Raw genomic sequence first — 22,358 nt, 5'->3', positions numbered from 1 at the left:
CATAACGCGCTGTGCTCTATCGAGAGAAGAAAAAGTAGAGCAAGCATACGTATACATCCGAGCACAAGCGTACAAATTAACCGCGGAGATCAAATCGACTCGACCCTTGGTCGATAGCCGATAATTGCACTGTGGAAAGAGAACCACCGCATACCATTAAGAAAAATGATAATTTTTAATATCAAACGCACATGCGCGCATCATCGAGCTGTGCTGCACACCGAGCCTATGTCGCGATAACCGAGGAAGATATTCGATCAAATTTCTCTCGCAGTATAATATCGACACATTCATACATCACGCGCCACACACAAACGCACAGTCGAATACTTGACGCTACGAAGCTACTCTAAAGGTAAATTAGATACAGATCAAAGTCGTTTATGAGAGTGGATCGCTTGACATTATCCAATTCTCCTAATCCGAAAGACATTCGCCACACGGTGTCGCGACCCGTGACATCGCGCCATACGCCGCGGCACATGGTTGATATCATTACCATTATTGTTAAGAACGTGTGGCAGGAACCCCGGAACGGCTCTCAGACCGTAATTCCAACAGCGCGGTAACGGTTGCGCTTGAACGCCAATCGGGCTCTTTCCACGATCCGAATCAACGAGAATACCTTGTACTGGACGTGGTACGTGACTGACCGAATGGAATGCCATCTGCTATTGGTCCTCGCCGTCGTCTTCGTCGTCGTCATCGTTTCAGGCCGCGGTCGTATCGACTGGAAAACGAAGCAATGCTGACGATGCAGCGTATACTCTCGAATTGCATTTGAGAAGGCTAACCATTCTCATAGAAATCGTATCCGCGGATGTATTTCTTTAAGACGCGAAACACACTAAGCCGCTGAGCGCATCCATTGTTTCGGAGGAATCGAGAGAAGCTCGATAACCGAGGGTAGATTGAACGACACTTCCGACCGGGTGTACCCGAAAATGTTATTTGCCTCGTATCATGGACATGAGATAACATCCGCAGAAAAACGAAAAGTTTCACCGTCAAAAAATCTTGTAGAAGAACCTATACGTGAATAATTAATAAAGCAATGGAACAAAAGATAAAGAAAAAGGAGAAAAAATATAAGATTATTAAAAAAAAGCGTAATATCTTAATGGTTACTTTCCTTGATAATATTTAAATACGCACTTGCTGAGTGAATGAGTAAGTCTGGAAACTTGCAAGACACTAAACAATTTCCAAGTAATTAACGAAGATATTTATAGATCGAAAAGAAAATATTTAAGAGGCGCGAGAAAATTGATTTCTCGCAAAGCTAATATAAACTCCGCGTCTGCCTTCAGCTATTACGCGCGCATTAATCTTTTTATTAACTAGTTTGACTACGGGACATCTTTAATCTAAAATTCCTGTTAGTCTCCGTACCGACCTCGTCTTCGAGAGGGCGTAACAGCCTGGCAGGACCGAAGATAACGACGCTTCCACTAATTACAGACTGCAAACTATCGATAATGGGACGTAGTCCTAAATTGGCGACACGCGAAACTTCAGCTCCATTTACGGCAGCTTGCTAGAAGAAAAGCATTGCAGTAATATAAAAGAAAGAAGCTCGCTCGCAGCCGCTATCGGCATTATGTAAATTTCCGAGATATTATGCAGCCATTCGACGGCTGACCCGATAAAAGCTCTCTCTCTCTCCCTCTCTCTCTCTCTCTCTCTCTCTCTCTCTCTCTCTCTGCGAGAATACCATACCAACGAGTTTTAATTGAGGAAATGATAAAACAATAACGCAGTAACTCATTTGCAGAATTTTCGACGCGGTAACAATTACTTGCGCATACTAATGCAAAGATAAAACTTGTAAACGAATATTAATTCTTAATTTTAAAACCATCCGTAAATCCGTTCTGCATTCGATACGTTAATTTATTAACGTCAATTTATCAAGGAGTCCACATAGGTCGTCATTTTAGCTACGAAATCCCGAGCTCCTATATCCGAAAGCAATTTTCGCGGAAGCAATCTCGTGCATCACGTATCAAGCTGGCCAAGACCGAGCCAAGAGTGACGCCCATAATAAATTCACCCCTTTAAGAATCCGCTGAAAAACAGGGAGTTTCCTGATCCCGCGGACCAGCTTTATCCGGCTTCCGAGCCTTTATCTCGAAATCGCGATCCGCCTCACGAAACACGAATAAACAACGATAGTCTGGCATAAAGAAATGAAGCCCGGATACTTCAACTAGTCGGAGGATGGCGCGGGATAAGTGTGTAGTGAAGTTTCGGCGAACGGAAACGCGGCGTGTCCTTAATATAAAAAGAGGCATAAATTCATCAGAGATAAACGCATCCCTCTGTTTCTTCGCCGAGATGGAAAGACGGGGCGAAAAGAAGAAGACACGGCGAAGGAACTACGGGGGGAAAAAACGAGAAAAAGGAACACAGGGAAAGAGGAAAAGGAACGGTCTTCTCTCGTCCATCCACAACGGCAGAGTTATATCTGGAAAAAAGGCCGAACATGGCCAGATTTCTACAATTCGAGAAGACTATCTTGTTTCAGAAATCAGGGAATGAGAAGCGTAACCAGGAGACATCCTTAAATCGTTATTCGTGTCACCTCGACTATTGTAAGACGTAATGTACGAAAAATATAATAAAACAAAAAGTAAAAATAGACAAAATCGTTTATTGCGTTTGCGTAGAGAACTTGTAAAAAATAAAAAAAGAAAAAATTCAGTTTAATTAAGACTATTAGATTACGGTCATACATTTAACAAAATATTTTTATTGTTAAATCTTTTCGTCAAACGATTACTAAAATTTGTCCGTTAGCCTATATTACTCCAATTAAATTCTTACTTAAAGAAACATCACTTAGAAATAATGTATTCGATTAATAAATATGCAACTCGTGCGTAAAAGAGTCACGGCGGTCTCGCGCTGCGCGTGTACTTGACGCGAGACACTACCGTGTCTCTTGACAACAATATATAGTTATCCTGTTTGTCAAATACGGAATATTACAAGTAGAATTTCTCAGATATTCTGACTTCTTAATCATTCGAGCAAAGATATATGGTACCATCCATAAGAGTTGGCATACCATATTACCGCTATCTTTCTCTGTTCCTGTTACGAAAACTTTAGCGACTAATAACATCATTCAATATCATAACTTCAATCTAATCAGTATGAATGTTGAAAACTTACTTATATAAATTCATATCGCTAATAAATGTAAACTAAAAAAATCTCTCAATTTTTCATGTGTATATAAGACATTATAGATGCAGCCTTGAACCTCAATTTTGTTTATGATTTAAAAAGCACTGCCGGTTCAGTTTTACGGCAATGATCACTTGACTGCGACGATACGAATAATTTAACGAAAAGTGAATTCAAATCCAATTCACTCGATTTTCCTACTCATTTCATTTCCGATACGGATGCACTACTGTATTCGACGAAAACCTTATCCGAATGTCCTTACGATAAACAGATATAGAAACAGAGAAGCGAAGAAAAAAAAATGCAAATAAAAATACGCAGGAATCAATTCGTTTCGTCGATCTGCGTCGTAGCAAAGTTTTTCATTGGCAGTAGTAAATTCTAATCGTAACATTACGTTAAAATTCCGCAGATGGTATAACGGTAACAGGAGAGAATGAAGATTGGTTCACGATAATGCACGCGATAATGTACAGGTGCAAAAGTACGTTCTATCTCTATGTATGTGTGTATGCATGTGTATGTGTGAACATAAAATGACCTCTCTAAATTTAATATCGATTAAATTTAAAGTTGCAGAACATTTTGAGGGTCGATTCTCAAACAACTATTGAACAATTTTACTCGTGACATAACCGTTTCGATAATATTTAGTTTTCCATTGCAGACATCCAATTTAAACCATAAAAAACAAATTAAATAATCGTACGTTTAATAAAAAAAAGAGTAAGCATGTGACATACGCATGACTTACGATGCTGGAAAAAATCTGTAAAACGGTAGAGTAAAAACCAAGATAGCGAGCGAAGTTGTAAACGCTAGAACACTATTACGTATAGTTCACTCAGAACGAAACGTTCCATTTTCCGGCAAACAACGACCACTTCTCCCGTACTTTTCTCGCCTTCTCAACGTTTCAGTCTGAAACGTACCCCGAAAGAAGATATTCGAGGGTAAGAGTGCCCCTGAAGAGGTCTCGAACACAACGGTCGACAGGCCTGCGAATGAAACTCGCATCAGTTTCGTCCGTACGGACCGAGAAAATCCAGAAGAAAGTTCCTGCGAAAACACCGATGCTACTGGATGTACGCGCAGAAACTTTCCCGAGAATTTATGTCAGTCCTCGCACGCATCAGTCACGTAAAAAGAATTCTAACGGAAGTCTCACCAAAAGTTCGCAGATACGTCCGCGATGGCAACGGCCGATGGATGATGCATGTCAGAAGACGACATTCGAATCGCCGTTGAACGATACTTCTGTAAATGATACGGAAGAAGTTCGGAGCGGCAACTATGGAGACACGCCGACGTGATCCGATAAGTCTGGTAAATCTTAACTGAGAGAAAAACTTCCGAAAATTTACGTCGTCGCGTGCACGACCGTCTACGGAACCTAAAAGGCCACGCGGGGATTCCACGGATACAGAGCATCGTCCCCGTAAGGGACGCATTAATCCACGTTAAGTCTCGGCTAAATAAATGCTGCCGGACTGAAAAAGTCGGTTGCGCCAAAGAAGATTGGAACGAACATTACGGCGTTAATACGGAAAAAGGGGTAGAATCGAAGATGCCGTTGGGATCGATAAAGAATACTCTATAAATTCACAATTACGTGACAGACCTGGCAAACTTTCTATATATATATATAACCGATTTATCATATAAATAAATAAAAAACAGCGATAAAAAAAGAATATATTTGATAAAATGATAAATTTCAAGAACAAAATAAAAAATATTCTAATATCACTAGAACGTTATTAAAATCCCAAAATCTTTCGACTAGAAAAAAAGATTCTAAGCTTTCCCGATTGCTTAGAAAGAAAATAACATTACTGCTATAAATCTAAATTACATGTGGTAGAACGGAGAGAACCTCGACTAACGTCGCGCATTAGTGAATGAAATATTAATGTGGATCTTGCTTACTTACCGATAAACCCTAGTTAAACGATCCATTGCGCTATACTACCGTCTGCCATTTACCACTGTGTCCCAAAGTGTTTAGACACTCGGGAACTAATGGCGCACTAAATACACGATCGTATCCCGCATCGTCGAGTTATGGCGACAACGCATTTGGAGAAACAAAAATTATCGTGCTATCATTTTCACGTTTGTAAATGTAATCGTGTGTCCTTTACCACGATGCGCATCCGCGATGTAAAACAAATACAATTTATGTATCTTTTTGCGCTTTTAATGTGAGTCATTCTATGTATATTATATCACGTGGAAAATTTATGAATCGAAATTTTGTCCCGATAAAATATGACGGAAAAACTGTTGATTTTCCGACATTGACTTGGAACAGACTTAACAATGTAACATTTGTCTTCGTACGTGACGTTCAATGCATTTCAAAATGTTTCTTCTTTCTCATTTCACTGAGGCACGATGAACGCGACGAAGGAAGCAACATACCTCACGGGAAGGAAAGGAATTTCCCGACGGATCAACGGAAATTTTAAATTTTCACCGAGAAGAATGTCGTCTTATACTTAGAGAGAAAAGTAGCTTTTCAGCTTCAACAAAGTCTACTCAGTAGATTCTTCTAAAATTGCTACCTATTATAATTGCACAAATTCTAATCAATATTTGTTTTGCAGCATTGTATACGTATACCGGTTTGTATCTGCGAAATGGAGAGAGACATCTAACGAAGAGGAATAACGAAAAGTTAGATAGCGCAGCAAAAGAGTATTAAGAAGATTGATGTCGAGAAGAAAGAGAGAAAAGGAGAGCAAGAGAGTAATATTATAGTTATCTCTCGTGCAAAATAATCCCAGGCACTCCTCTACGGACCACAACAGCATAAACAAGGTAAAATAAACAAGGGCGCAAACATTATAATGCAGAAGCATTGCCGGCGGAATATCGTCAGCTCGGTGCGTGAGCGTATGCTCTGGTTTGTATACGTCTACTCGTTTGTAGATTTGCGCACGTAGTTCAAGCTGTGCAAGCGGGAAGATGTGCTACCTGGTAGCTACCTACAACGTTCGTCTACGTCTCAGCCGCATCTTCCTCGGATCTTTGACCTATCTCGCTCCACGCTACGTGTATCAACGTATAATACACGCTGTTTTTCTCTTTGCACACACCGTCTGCGTATCTCTTGCTTTTTGTGAGGTAGCCTCCGGCGAATCCAAGACGAAGAAGGACCGTCGCCAACATGGGATACGTCGTACAGACAAATAGGACAGTAGTCTTTCTTGCTGGTTACGTAACATTAGCGTATCACTGCGCAGCATGCGACAAGTCAGAGCAGATGTAATTACTCGACAAAGAGAATATAGACGACGATTTATCTTGAGTGTGCCCGGTACATCTCTCCGATAGAGAATTCAACAAGTATACAAATGCGATAAAATTACTAATGCTTGTCTCATACAAACTTTTATCGCTATATATATCTGGATGCCAGTTGGCGTGCATTAATCTACGTTATTCAACACACTGAATTCGTCTGACAATCGCGCAATAAAAATTAATAAAAATTAATAAAATTGTTTTAATACACTAAAAATCTATATGAGTATCTCTCTTCTTTTTAAGCATTCTTTTTTTCTGCATACACAATGCCACGTTTCTTCGTCCACCCTCACTACGCTTTTATCTGTCGTTCCCCGGGAAAGCGCCAGGAGCATCACTATGGGGCCGATACGAGGAAAACTTTTAAAATTACCCGAGCTTTCCGGCTGAGAGATAATATGGCCTATTAAGAGTAGACGACGCCGGATCGGAGATGAAAGCGAGCGGCGCGAAGTCGATGTAGAAAGAAGCCGGCGGGGTTAGTTTAATCCCCGAATTTCACCATGAAAAACAAGAGAGATAGAGATATAAATTTCGCTTTTACCCCTCCGATGACTTTAGCCGTCACAATATGCTAATGCATATTTCCGAATGTTCGTTTCTTCATAAAACCGCGCGCTCTTATTTCGCTTTAGTCTTTAGTGCATTCCATTAAATTTTCTCTCTTGTCTACTCACAATAAAAAAAAAGTCGAAACACAGCGAACGTAATACAAAGAAATACATAAAAAAATAACATATGTCACATGTTCTTAAAAAATAATTAAGAACGATGCTCCATATATTTAAATACCCTTGAAAATTATTGATCACATATATAAGTCTCTGTAACATAAAATTACTTCCAATATTTTGATTGTATTGTCATTAAAATCCAGTTACATAAATTCGTCAAGGAACTGCGTAATAAGATATGATTAAAGCAATGGCATTTCAGAATAAGACATTAAATTACAGCACGTGCTACAAGGCACGTGAGTCGCGAATTTAACAAACAAGACGCTATTTCGTATGTTACTAGTCTACGTAAACTTCTCTCTTAAGTGTTTAGCAGTTGTTCTGGGCTACAAAGTGGCAAAACGATCGCGAGATGGTGTCTCGACATACATGACAATTTTATGCCATCTCCTTAGAAATAGTGCATCTTCCCCGTTTGCCAACTCCAATGTGACGTAACGATATTCAAAGTTGCAAGTTAGTTTAAGAGTTTCGTCGGGCATGAATTTTTATCCCGCTGTAATGTAAGAATACTTCTCAAAAACGAGCAGATTATTATCTCAAGGATTTAGTACGTGAAATATTTTCAAGAGAGCTATAAAAATCTCGATGAGAAAGAAACGTTGCACGAGTGTAGCGGGTGCAAAAAGGCCGCATAAAAAACAAAACGAAACTATAATCTCGAGACTTTTAATGATGCCGATGTACGTTTCATTTTAAAACTTTGCAAAGGAACGATAATATAGAAATGTAGTTTGGCAATTATTAAAAATAAAAGAAATTAAATATATTCTCACAGGCGAATAAAATATCAAGGCGTATATTTTCAGAATTAAATGCAAAAACAAATCGAGAGAAGTCAAGTACCTACAATAACTATCAATCTCAAGTGCCGCTATTATCCATCTTTTCATCATACATAAGAATGTAGACTGATACCGAGATAATTTGTTACTGTGTAGCGCAAGTGCCCGAACAACGAGACTCCGAAGGCACATAAAAGGCAAATAAACTTCCTCAACATTGAACGAGAGAGCCCTTAAAAACTTTCCCCGTGTTTACATTTTATGCGTCATATTGGTACGCATACATGCATAAATCAAGATACCAAGATTACTTTTGAACATGTTTGCAAGATAAAACTTAAATATCATCGTATAAATACAAATATTTCTAATTAACGAAATAACTTTGATCCAATTAAGTAAATGGATTTCGTACTTGATAACGTATAGCATAATAAAATCGATTTGAGTTTCACTTAAAGATATTAATACGTTCTTTGTTCTCGCAAAATTGCTTCGTTCTAAAGCACGTATAGGGAGAAAGAAACCGTGTTCGTGTCTATAAAATTTGATTACCTGCACGAATTCCGCCAGAAAATTCGAAAGACGAATATAAGGCCCTGTAAAATACTCAAATTGATCCAATCTCGTTAAAGATACGCGCAATGAAACATTTAATGTCCAACACGCGAATAAATCCTGTCATGTAGCAATGTTACATCGTATCGGGGTACCAATTGAGTAGAAATAAAAGCACTACGTAAAACGATCACAAATCTCAGCAACATTTAGTCGTCCTGACCAAACCTATTCGTTCATTTTATATAATCCGTATTCCATATGATAAAGAAAATATAATAAATTTCAATTATACAGCATGGATAAGCACTTCTACTCTCCTAATTCTTCTTTTGAATACGGACGTGACTAAATAATTCAATTAAAATGTCAACAAAAATAAAAATAATTGCAATAACATCGTAGAATAAAAAAAATTTCTCGACAAAAAAATATTAATTTTTAACATGCGTAAACTGAAATTTAAAAAGATTTGAAATTGTGATTTTCAGGCGATCACACAGAAGGACTGAAACGAGGGACACCAGAGGAGAAAGATAGAACAACCGGCTGTGAGGCAGTAATACTTTATCTCCTGATACCATTGTTATTTCAGGCAATCTGCCTCGATCCATTTTAGAACAACACGCAAAGGTTCTGGCGCAATGGAAATTCGAAGTTAATGCAAATACTGCAAATCTGTATAGAATGTATGTAGAACTCTTGCGTTCGGTTAACGCAATATTATGGTTTTACATAAAATTGTAAATATGGCAATATAAATTTCGCTACCATTTTCCACGTCGTATATGTAATCAATACACGTCGGTATAGATCATTCGTACACGCAGTATTCGCGCCACATTCATTTTTGCATGCAAATGCGCAATAGCTCGGGTGTTAGCTCGTACAAGTTACGCGACTACGAGGCAAAATTTTATTATCGAAGTTACAAACCTTCATTTAGTATCATCGATAACGCAAACTATGACGCATCCCATGTACAAATATCAGGCGGAATTTACGAGCTAACTTTCTAGACTTCGTTGAGTTCGCGTCAAGCCGTGTTAATACACAATAACGTCATATAAACGTGTGCCAACACACAAACGCACTTACAAATACCTAAGCAAATCGAAGGGAAAGGAGAGAGAGAGAGAGAGAGAGAGAGAGAGAGAGAGAGAGAGAGAGAGAGAGAGAAATGGCAAGGGAGAAGTAATAGAGGGAAAGCTGCTGTGCACATCCGCAGACCTTTCCCTAGGTTTACGACTGTAGAATATCGAATGTTAATACCGACTGTCATTGTATCAGAAGTTTCATCGGAAACTTCGAATATGATGTCACGACCCATAACCACAATCGAGGATTATTCACCAATTCGAAATTCTCCTCGTTGCTCGTTTGCCCGTAAACTTGCCAAATATTTAATTTTACACCTCGAATAAACTGAATAAACTTATCTACTCGGCAAAATGGACATATTATCGATCGCAGTAATATATCCATAACAATAGAATAAAAATCTAGAATCAATTTTACAAAAGCGAAATAATTTGCGCGGAGGAAAGCCGATGGTCATTACAAGCTTGCTTATGAATAAGCCACTCGCGTGTTATCAGAGCGACGTCTCGAAGGACTCTGTGTTAATCCTTGGGAAGCAGCTGCCGAATCACCCCTCGGAGAGCCGCAAGTGGCGAGGCTAGCATAAACACGCTTAAGTTTTGGAGGTTGAGTGCTGCAGCCCGTCACTTGCACGGTCGCTATTCGACGAAGGGACTCTCCGCCTAAGTACTTGAGTACAGCAGGCACCGCCTAAGAGTTTGTTGCTGTTTCTTGTTCTTGCGTTACCTCCGTCGCCAGGCGAAACCACCCCTTAATCACTGTGGCAAGTTTAATGTCGCTCCGAACAACGCGAGTCGCATTGTTATTGTAGTCTTTAACGAACATTTCTCAACATATTTTTCGAGTGTAAGCAAATAACGAATCTATTCAGCCATCCTATCCATCGTACGGGCAAAAATATCCCGTTTTATAATTTTATTTTCCAATATAATATCGAAGAGAGGAATGCAACAAAATTCATATACCATTCTCATGTACTGTACTCCTCTTCTATTTTTTTTTTTTTTTGCTTCTTTTTAATACAAGGATCATACAGAATAGGATCGGGTTTTTAATCAATCTGATATTTTGAGAAGAGAATACGGTACACTCTACGCCTTTATAGCGTCGTATCGAATAATAAACTTCTGCGATGCATCAGAGCTATTTTGAAATATCCATTTTATAAACCCGTGGTCTAGAAACGCAGAACACAGCCGTAACTGTAAAAATAATCAACGTGTACTTCGCCCGCTTCGTTACTACTCATGTAATACGCTTCCCGTTTTACGACCCTCTTCTACTGACGTTCTAAGCCCGACATTACGCTAGCTACGATACATGTATAAAGGAAAGCTTTTGTCATGATCCCTTACATCAACCGAATACATACTAGCTCAACTTCAAACAAAAATGTCGACATGAACTAACCATCAATGAGTATTCGGATTACATTCATTTCCGTGGTCCGAAGATCAAGCCGCTCAGCGAATTACGTTCTATCAACGACGTGCATTTTTCAGGAAAATTTCAACAATTTAAAAGATACATCAAATTTAAGTGCGCGATTTTAGAAATGGAAAACAGATCATATATCTGCTTTACGTCTGGTACAAACGTATCAAAGGACTGCAATCAGAACGAGATTCTGCTCACGAAAACGCATGCAAAATGCAAGAATACATTTCGAGTCGTATCTCCTACGTTGTAAAAGCGAAGTGTTAAATCCGTTTACACGGGGAATCTATTCAGGTATTTATTTAAAACGCTCTGTCCGTGTTCTTCTTGAGGGATTGGCTTGGGACCGAGGCATTTTTCGACTACCAACGAGGTAGTTCGCTATTCCGGAAAGGAAGCGAATGGCAATGCATGCTGGGAATAGTACGCAGCAGCTGCATAAAAGTATATCACATTCTTTGAAAAAGAAGCTTCTGAATTCTATCGGCCTCAAGAGCTTTTCGGTTTAGACAGGGATACGATATAGACAAAATATTTATTTCCAAAGTTTTTGAAGAACATAAAAATTATTTGTCTCTAATTGAACAATTATATTGACATTAAATCAACATATACATAAAAAAATACAAAGTACTAAAAAATGAATAATAAATTATGTAAAATTAATGATTTAATTGCTATGAATCCTTTTGAAATTCTGCGTGAATATGTGGCCCGAGAGAGCGTTACTTCTGTCGAGTCTGCAGTACCGAGGGGAATATTGTCTCAGTCAGCGAATATGTTTTATAGCAACGTCGTAGCTATAGAATGCGGCTATAGGCGGTAACATCGAGATGGATCGAGAAGAGAAAGAAAGACGCAGGGAGCGAAAGAGGGAGACACGTACTAGGTGGGTATTGGATTTGTAATAGGGGTCACAGAGCTATATAGGCACTCTTTCTCCGATTTTAACCCCCCGCGCGCAGAGCGTCGCATCTCCCATTCTGAAACCAACCACTTTTTCTCCACGTATAAGACGGTCGCATCGGCACAAGGACTATCGGTTCGATCGAATGCATTATTCGCACGATGGAGTAAAGAACTATACCGAATTGTATTTGTGTTACTCCTCAAGATTTTCCTCTCGCGAATACTACTGCCTGAAGGAAACGATTAACGAAGGAATCAAATATTCATCTCATAAATCGTGCAATTATTTACGGTTCGATAAGATAACTGTACGATGTACGAGTGCTAAAACAAATAGGAATTTCTGTAACAAATCGAAGTGCCAGTTATTATTGATAATATTCAATCGAATTCACGTAGCACGGATTGTCTACGATTTGTTTCAGGCATTTATTCAACGGTACTAGCCGCATAGCGAACACAATTAAACTCAATTATAGCGTGTACAGTATGTTCTGACTGCGCTCGTAAAATAGAATGGTCTCGACTGAAACGTCATGTCGGGATATATTGAGTTGTACAGAATTATGAGAGGGCGACGTTTCTCCAAAGCGATTAATCCTCATTGGCCGAAATGCACGCAATACATACCGTCGACAATTGTTATATCGGACACAATCGGTTTCTTGTCACGTACGATACAAACATTACCAAAAATATATTTTCTTTATTTAACTATATCAATAATAAAATTAATAGACAGATGATCTCTTTCACTCAGACCTTCACGATAATTTTCCGATTATCTTTCAATCGTATAGTCGTAAAAAAGGAAAGAGGACGAAGGAGAGAAGTTGATATCGCAGATAAAACCTAGACCATGTCGATATTTTTCCTCGAATATCTCAAAATGAACAGTGGAAGCCGTAAGAATGACTAGCCCGATTTTAACGGTAGCAACAAGAGGTTGCTACACCCGCAGGGGGCGCCTATACACGTAACAGCTCCAAAGACGTCCGGTATTTCGATTAGTCCGATCCTTCAACGAAGCAGACAGGATGATAGCGCGATCGCAAAAATTCTTCTCGCCCTTCCCATTCCCTCCCGCCGCCCACGCCGGTATTGTCGGATCGACTTGTCGGAATTTCGCGCACGTGCTGAACGCGGAAGTCTGCTCTTTCTTGTCTGGTACATACGTACGTGATCGTTGAAATTTTATTTCTTCGCGAAAAGTACGCTCGGCGATGCGCAACGCGGAAAAAAGGAGTTTTTTTTTTCCAAAACTTCTGCGAAAGGAAGAAATAAGATCGCAAGAGAATCGTCGAACTGTTACCGTAGAACAAAAATTATATATAAACGTCGAATAAAAATGATAATACATCACATCAATTATAACTTTGCGAATTTCATAGAAGAATCCTATAAAAATTAGCTAAATAATAAAACTCTTTAAAAGCTTGGGGTTTCAACAATATAACTCCTAAATAACTTTTCATCAAAAAATTTCTTAGCGCTGTTAAAAAGTGCAATTATGCAAATGTCAGCTGTAAATGTGGAATAAGAGCATAGCTGAGAAGAAACAGACATGAACCGTAATTCTGCGAGCGCTAATGCAAGCATATTTTCGCGAGTCTTATGCTCCTGGCTTGATGAAATATATGAACGGTATATCACGACGGTCGCAATACACCCTGGCATCGCGTAAAAACATCGTTGATTTACATTTACTGTTAATTTATACCATTTTGTGCGGTGATTATGAAAATGAGAAGGCTATTGCCTAACTTTCTTAATTACTTCTCCAAACTGTTGGCGAGCGCTATAAGAAAAAGCTTTTGCGATAATTTAATGTAATTACTTATATGTACTTTTCTAACAAACTCTTCAAACAAATTTCTTTCATAAAATGCTTATCAAAAGACTACTTTATATTAAAAAATTGTCTGCTTCTAAATTAAAAAAATAAATAAAAAATCATTTAAACTAAGAATTCTTTTTAGTTTTCTAGACAAATTTTGAAAAAAATATATTTAAAAAATGGAAAAAGCGATCGTTAATAAATGCCAAGCACGTAAATGTTGTTTATCGCAGAAAACGTTTCTAGTTGTCTTCAGGTTTCTAATTGTTTCGAAAGGAAATAGGGATCCGCAGTGTTATACCCCATTGCTGAAGCACCAAATATACACAGCGTGTCTTGATTATGCGCAACACGTATTCTCAAACACAATCCCGCGACACTCGTAACGCAGGTGGAATTCGAGGCTTCCTCGAGTCAGATAACTGAATTAATTAAGTCTCCTGCAAATGAGGAGATACCCGTGTAACAAAGGTGAATTAACACTAATTCACATTCGTATATCCGGCACTCGTGCGCAAATATCGCGTCGGTGTCAAAAAACGATGAGAAATGGTCGACGTAAAATTATAGGAGTAAAATAATCTAAACAATAAAACCGAATATGATACAAGAAGAAAATAAACTGAATGTAGTACGACCGCGGGTGTGAAGATGATAAAATGTGATGTCAATGCTTCAAGCATTTGCAATATCAATAAACAGCCACACGGTGACCATTCAACGCGAAGAAGATTTATAAGCATCCCCGATGCCATCAATAATAAAATACAGCTGTGTGCGCGGCTATACCCGTCAGCTTCGCAGACTTCGCTCTCAAATATCGAGGCAAGAAGGGTAATATATATGCCGATATATCCTGATTGGAATCTCCCTCCTTCTTCAACACTACCCACCAACACCTTTTTTTCTTTTTCGCAATCCTTCTGCTCTCTCCCTCTCTCTTTGCTTTTTACCCTTATTACGTCTCCTTCACGCCTCAGACTCAAATTTATTTTCTTTATTCCAAGTAAACCGCGTTTGCACGGTACCGTTGCATGTACGTGCTTTATGAAAAATGCTTTTACGAAAAAGAAGAAAGATAAATATTTATCTTTTCAATATGTGTATGACCATTGTCTTATATCTTATATCATGTAAACTTGCAAGTATAATATATCTACTCAATTAAAAACTACTTCGTAAAAATTCATCTTTCTTTTTCTCTTTTCTATTTCCTTAATTTAATAATTATAAATAATAATATAACAGTAAACTACGAAAATTTTAAAAAAGCTTTAAGAAAATCTCTTTGTAAGGCTTGTAAGATATATAAAGCTTCAGATTTATCAAAATAAAAGACTAAACTGGCTATATATTAAACAAACATCGTACTATTAGGTTACATCCTCAGAAAAGAGCTGAACATCGTCGGAAACGAAAGAAGGAAAACGAGAAGCAAAATGTTGGAAGAAGAAAAAGGGTTGTAGTAGGAGGTGTTCGTTTACGCAATTTCAGACCGGCATAAATCATTGGAGGGCGGAATACCACAAATATATCATGTTCAGACAGTTCAAGAATAAAATAAACAACCCCCACCCTCTTTCCTTTATCCTCCCTTGCGGCCCACCACCGAAACCTCCGCTTTTGGTTATATTTCACGAGATTTCATTCCAGTACAATCTCCTACAATAAACCCGTGGTTTTCTCTAAGTCGTTGATTTACTTCGTGACTGAATAAACAGATATCTCGTTTAAGCTATGTATCAGAGTTGATTCTATGCAATTTTTCTAACCATAATTATTAATAAAATATTAATACATTGTTTACATATAATTTACTATATGTATATAATACGATAAACTTTTAAGCAAGAAAATAAAAACATTATCGTTCATCATCATTGAATTTTAAATATTAAAATGACTTCTATGATTTTATTGTAAATAATTACTATAAAATGTTATAACTGCCTAAATATTACGTAAGCTTATGTAAGCAAAATAAGATTATTATTCGCAAAATTTTATAATTAAAATATTTTTAATTGCATATATATCCAAAATATGTCTGATACAATCATAGTTTTCAACTCGTATAATACATAATAAACGCTTACACACAACATTCTGAAAACGAATGCTAGAGAATATCGGTACAAATATGAAATATGACAAAAATTGCATGCACTTACCTGTAGACTCGGATGGCAGCCTAATTCCAACAAAGTTCGCACAACACCAGCGTGTCCTTTATTAACTGCGATATGAAGAGCTGTCTGACGCCTTTTATTTCGAGCGTTTAAATCGGCGCCGGCACCAGCGAGAAGCGCCATAACACCTGGCTCATCTCCAAAAGCAGCGTGATGTACGGCTCTATCACCATCTTTGTCCTATTTTCCAAAAACGCGATATAAGTAAATGCAGTCCGGTGTACATCTGATATCTTCATTCAATTTGTAAAAAAAAAATACTTACTTCCATTTCTACATCCGCGCTGAACCGGAGAAGTATTTTAATAACTTCTAAATGACCGTTTTGACTTGCAGCTTGCAAGGCAGTGTGGCCGGCAAATACACCGTTAACATCGGCTTCTGGCCGTTTTAAGCATTCCTCGCATTTAGCAGCGTCGCCATTCGCTGCAGTTTTTACTAATTCTTCATTGACGTCACCAGAGACATGTGTCTCGAATAATTTCTTTAATAACGCTGATAACCGTTCTAGAAAATAAAACAATACACACATTACAGTACATATTAAATTCGAAGTATATGATTTATTAAATAGGTAATTAGTTCAGTTTATTGTACACTTACCACCACTACTGTTTCCTGGAACACTTCCGTCGCTACTAGCAACTTTTGTGACAGCTTGAGGATTATACGTCCATGATGTACTACAAACTTCTACTTTTAAGTCTCCATCGTGATATATTTGCTGTACTCTACCTATCTTTCCCAAGGTCTAAAAAAGATCATTCAGAATTAAATGCTGATTCAGAATTAAAACTAATAAAATATAAAAACAGACAGAAATAAAAATTTCACAGTTTTATTATTCAAAAATACTTACTGGAGCCATTGCCTCAGCCCATTCTCCATGACCACGCTGGAGTAATTTTATTTTTTCTATATCATGGCAAATTTGAACCAAATCTCCGACAGCAAATGTCTGATTGTCGGAACTTGAACTAGTAACAGGGACGGGTATCTGGACTTTAGTGAGTACAGCAGGATTGAAAGTCCATCGATTACCACTTGGATAAGAGACAACAATGTCATGATCTTCATCAATACCAACGACCGTTCCGGTAGTGCCGAGACATTCAAACATGCCGTCCGTCCAACCTCCATGGCCATGTTGTAGTGACTGTACAATTTCTAATTCCAAATCGACATTAACCTGTAGATATGAAGAAATAGTTATAATTTTTTATATGCTTTGTGCGTAACAAATCGTAAATAAAGAATAAACTATTCACCTGATCACCAATTTGCAGACCATGAGGACCCGTTCGGCCTGGACCTTGCTCACCTAATAACGGCAAATGATCTCTATACACTGTTTGTCCTTTGGCATCATTAACCACTTTTAAGTCAGCCTGAAATATATATTATATATTATATATCAATATATAAAGCTATTTTTATTACAAAGCAGTTAACGTTATAATACTAACCATTCCTTCAAAACCGACTCTATACAAATTTTTAGCACCATTATCCCAAATAACGTAAGCCGCTGAGCGTGGACTAGCTGCAGACCAGTCTTGTATTTCATTAACTTTTCCGCGACGACCATTCCCACCATCTTGATCTTCCCACTGCCAATCCACACCTCGAACAACTCTTGCACCAGGAAATATACCACGAATCGCAATCTATATTAAAATATTAATTAACAAAACACAACATAGTAAGTAATTTCCAAATAATAAAATTGAGAGTCATTGTTTATACCTTTTTGCTTTTTCTACGAGGTTCTAGCAAAACTCTTTCACTTCCTGGTGTAGCAATACGAAAAAATCTGTGTCGCAGGTGATGTTTATCCCCATGGTAGCAAATGGAACAAAGATCGTAGTTGCCGCATTCAGCGCACTTCCACCTTATTCCAAAGATAGGCTGCTGGCGACAAGTATCACACATTGTGCCATCGTGCTTCACTCCTGTTGGCGCAGAATCCAGTATACGCAGATCAAAGGCCCCGGAACATCGATAATTAGCTGCTGTGCCATTATCCCAGACAACCACAACCTCTTCTGGCGATTCGAAATTTCTGACGGTACCCACGTGACCTTCTCCGCCATCCTATTAAACACGATACAACCATAATAATTAAAATACCCTTTAGATCTCTGTTGCTAATGTAAGAAATCTTTCTAACAATATGGCTATGCTTGCCAGTAAAATATGCATGACTCCAAATACAGATGTTACTCCTATTATCGTAAAATTATCTGCCTATTAAAAATTACGATATTTTATACATAATATTGTAAAATCTAATAGTAATTTAAGTAAATGCGCAATGCATCTGTGATTCGATTAATTACGAAATATTACACGAAATAAACAATATCGGAGTAACCTTACACCAAACTAAATTAGTGTTTTACAGACACATTTTTTTCGAAAAAATTTTCGAATCGTCGTCACAAGATACGGAGAGCGGGAGAGCATTTGCCGCGAGTAATTCCGCGGGAGGAAAGTATCGCGTGCTCCGGAAAATATCGCGTTTAACTCAGTTAACCTCTCAGTTCTAACCTGCTTTCCCCATTTCCATTCCGGTCCACGAATCACTCGGGCGCCGACGCCCTCCATCATAAAACGCGTCGTACGAGTACCCGTACTCGCACCGGCCTCCATCGCTCGTTGACAACAATTCCTTCGCGTATCTCGTTCAAAAAATCGCGGAACACGATGTCTCTCGTCAGCGCGAACACCGAGAGATATATCACCACTTTGACAATACGATATGCGTCAAAACACGCGTTGCCAACGCGCGTTCGTCTAGGAACGTAACCCTTCACCCGATATTCGCGATACCGACTTGAAACGTTTTTCCAATCACGCCTCTCCTTAACTGCGTTTATTTTGCAGAAGCGTACGTTTACATTTTCGCTTATTTGTCTCTTGGACAATCCGCACAAAACAGCAATATTCGTCCGTATATACCTTTATCTTTAGCAAAATCTGCTTGCGTAGCCGGCGAAAATGTAGAATTCGTTGCCCGATGTTGGCAGCTCTGATCTAAACTCAGAACTTCAAACAACTCGGACTCTTATATCAATTTAAAAATACGAAAATACGAAACAGTACAGGCTTTTATCTTTTATGAAAAATTTCGTAAGCAAAACGAATATTTGAGGAACAAGCAACAGAAAATGTTTTATAATTTTTAAGTACCTTGACGACGACGATTTATCGTCTTTTATGGTATGCGCGATCACCGCGCTGTAAGAACAATTGCGACGAAATTTTTTACAAACGATACAATTTAATGTTAATTTTCTATAAAGTAAAGGTTAGGAGGAATAAAAAAAAGCACATATAAATAAATTTGAAACATTTGTAAACGTAACGATGAATTACGTGTCTGTTTTTGCACGAAAAACGAAATTGTATTCGTGCGGATGCACATTTCAACTATTCGTACTCTCGATATTCATACGCATTTCGGAGCAAGCTCGCTCCCTCGTTCGCGATCGTTATTGCGATCGCGGCAAGCAAAATGCGAACGTCAAACGCGCGATCGTTCTCTTCAATCACTTAATTAATTATTAAGTCACGCACAAGAGGTTCAAGTTATTCGCATTATTGAAGCGTCTTCCCGCGCGATTCACTCATTCGAAGAAATTGAAACGGAGTCCGGAGACACACACGGGAGATGTGAATTCCGAGGTTATCCCCAGTGAGACGACCCGTCGATAGACGTCAATTCGACGGGTCATTTCTCACTGGGTCGTTTCACTGCGACACGCGGAACAACGATTCCATTAAGACTCGAATGTATATCGCGCTGCGAATCATTTATTTCTAACATATGTATAATTCACTCACCATTCAATCACCAGCGTCGGCGCACTGCAGGATAAGACCCGCCAAATCACAGCCGGCAGGGTGATATGTACGGCGTCCGGCACGGCATTCGACGTTCATTTCGTCTAGCGACGGCATCTCACTCGTTTCAGTCGACATGAAGAAGGAACGGAATATCCGGCGTATACGTTCAGCTTGCAACACCCCGTAACCAAATTTCTTCTCGTTCACGAGAAGGAAATTACAGGAACAGGACCGACAACGTCTCGCACCGACATTGAACATGTCCAAACATGTCCCGTATTACTTGCGCCGTTGCTGCCGCACGGTCGGGCGAGATTCGAACGCGATTGGCTCGCGAGTCGAGCCCCCGGATCTGACCAATCACGTTCCGCCGCTCCGAGCCGCCGGCGCGGCGGCGCGGCGCAGCAGCGCGCAGCGGCAGTAACCAGACGCCATACTCGGCCATACTAGGCCGCGTCGGCCGCGATCGTTGAACGTAGGAACGGCGTACCTTCGAGGTCGGCGCGCGATCGATCGTGCTTGTCGGTGAGCGGCCTTGCCGCTTGTTTTCTTCGGTGTTCGGAGTATCGTTACCTGCGGAAATCATTCGGTCATTCTCCCGGTAAATTTCGGACAGTTATTGCGAAGTATTCGTGCTCACTGCTTCGCGCGTCCGTCTATCGTCTGTCCGTCCGTGCTCCGTGCTGTGGCTGTGGGTGCTGTGTGTTTTTCGGAACGCGCTTTTTTCTGCGATTGGCACTCCTGTCGACTACGCGCTCAACAATTCGCAATGTACATTTATCGAAAGTGTCTGTCGGACAATGTCGGAATGAATCGGAATGTGTCGCGTGAATCGCTCGAGACGGAGACGTCGAGGCAAAGGTATGGCAATTGCAATTGTAATTATGTGATTCGTGAGTGATTCGCCGTTTCGTTGTGCATTCACGGGCGATAATCGTTCGTCTCGCGGTCTCGCCGCCATATATATCAGGATTGGACTCTCGACGTGTCGTGCTTTGAACGCTGTGCATGCCGGAATTGTAATGCGAGCTATCCTCCGATTCTTTTCGAAAAGAATGACAACGTGAAATCCTATCGAGTAATTCGAGTAATAGCACGCGCCGTGATACGTACAACACCAGTTAATTAATATTTCTTATTTTCGTGTATGCCGCGCTTAAGTTAACAATCCGCGACTTCTCGTGCAAGGTATTAACAGTAAAGTTTTACATTCGCGAGATTTATCGTGCTCGATCTCGTACTGTGCGTGCGACATTTAATTTTAATTGCATTTTTGATTAATTAACTGCGTGTCTTTACTAGCCGTCCACTTGATTCGCGTGGTGTCGCGCGCCAAGTTACCGACATCTTCGAACATTTCGTCGTCATTAAACGTAACGCGGTACGAATCGGGGCAACCAACGTCGCGATTCTTTCAAATTTTCCTGAAAAATCCGCGTTAGAAAATGTGAAAATATTTTGGGAAAAATATATCTCATATAATTTAATTTTATATTATCTGCTTTTATATTACAGAGTAAAGTATTTCCTTCCCCATGGGTACGATCTTGGCGAGGTGGGAAGGCCCAGTACCCAGTACGAGGATTTTACCCAAACAAAACTCTCGTTCTGCTTGGATAAAAATCAAAAATCCAAAGACGGGGAAGCTCTAACGTACCCTCCGTCCGCCGATTTAATTGAACAAACGAACCGCAGCCGGTTCGTCGCGTTTGTTTCGGGAGTGCCGTACAAGTATTCGGACTAAAAGACTTTTTCAAAGCCTATTTGAAGAATATTACGGCGTACTTGACGGAATATTCTTCTCATGGGCTTTATAAACGGGAGTGCCGTACAGTATCATCGCGCGAGAAAGACTTTTGCTGATAATTAGTCCGCGCGCGATTGTAATTTGTTATCCGAGAGTGTTTCTCGCGAGTGTCCTCTGTGTCCTGTGCGGTGAGAGGAGCTGGCCAGTTGACGTCCTGAGAGGAGGAGGAGGTCCGAGAGAGACATCGGGCATCGGCGGAGCAACCTTGGGGTAAGTATCATCTCTTAGCTACATAAAATTCATAATTCGTTTTTATTTATTCGAATTGTTTCATTTCGATAAGTTAATAGTAATTAAAGACAGAGAAATTATCTAAAATTTTATTCCTATAAAGATCTTTTTCGGTAAACAGTAATTGTATTGCTAAATATTTTATTCAAAGATGACTTATTAAGAGGCCAATATAATGAATTAAGAATTATCTTTTGAAATGTTGATTATTTTGAGCGCTTCTTTAATTTAAATCTTATATGTTTGTATGTTACAGTATCATCGTAGCTACGTGGCTGAGTAACTCCGCCTGTTGCGCATCGGGTCGGTAAGTCGGAATTTTTTTTTTTTTTTTTTTTTTATTGAAAAGCAAATTGATAATGCCTTACCGCGAGATATGCAGTCTTACCTTTAATTGCCAAGTATTGCAAA

The 22,358-nt window shown here is 39.2% G+C and overlaps 2 protein-coding genes across 3 annotated transcripts in view; one reads left to right on the top strand and one right to left on the bottom strand.

Moving 5' to 3' along the window:
• The window catches only part of Mib1 (E3 ubiquitin-protein ligase mind bomb 1), a 369,291-nt gene extending 350,466 nt beyond the window's left edge, over positions 1-18,825 (bottom strand). The window contains exons 1-8 of the mRNA XM_077405990.1: positions 18,611-18,825; positions 17,807-18,154; positions 17,527-17,727; positions 17,329-17,448; positions 16,920-17,249; positions 16,664-16,811; positions 16,326-16,567; positions 16,043-16,240 (exon numbers count right to left, since the gene is read on the bottom strand). Of these exons, the coding sequence (XP_077262116.1) occupies positions 16,043-16,240; positions 16,326-16,567; positions 16,664-16,811; positions 16,920-17,249; positions 17,329-17,448; positions 17,527-17,727; positions 17,807-18,154; positions 18,611-18,712 (1,689 nt within the window). The 5' untranslated portion in view covers positions 18,713-18,825. The remainder of the gene's footprint in view (positions 1-16,042; positions 16,241-16,325; positions 16,568-16,663; positions 16,812-16,919; positions 17,250-17,328; positions 17,449-17,526; positions 17,728-17,806; positions 18,155-18,610) is intronic.
• Positions 18,826-20,370: 1,545 nt separating this feature from the next.
• The window catches only part of LOC143901780 (uncharacterized), a 66,716-nt gene continuing 64,728 nt past the window's right edge, over positions 20,371-22,358 (top strand). For both annotated transcript variants that reach the window (XM_077414454.1, XM_077414374.1), the window contains exons 1-3: positions 20,371-20,770; positions 21,425-21,926; positions 22,204-22,254. In XM_077414454.1, coding sequence (XP_077270580.1) covers positions 20,679-20,770; positions 21,425-21,653 — 321 coding nt within the window. In that variant the 5' untranslated portion in view covers positions 20,371-20,678 and the 3' untranslated portion in view covers positions 21,654-21,926; positions 22,204-22,254. The remainder of the gene's footprint in view (positions 20,771-21,424; positions 21,927-22,203; positions 22,255-22,358) is intronic.

This window comes from Temnothorax americanus, unplaced genomic scaffold, assembly GCF_048541705.1.
Source record: "Temnothorax americanus isolate GAGA-0224 unplaced genomic scaffold, ASM4854170v1 Scaffold1, whole genome shotgun sequence".
Taxonomy (NCBI): domain Eukaryota; kingdom Metazoa; phylum Arthropoda; class Insecta; order Hymenoptera; family Formicidae; genus Temnothorax; species Temnothorax americanus.
The sequence above is the reverse complement of the archived record's forward strand: the minus strand, read 5'-3'. Positions and strand labels throughout refer to the sequence as shown.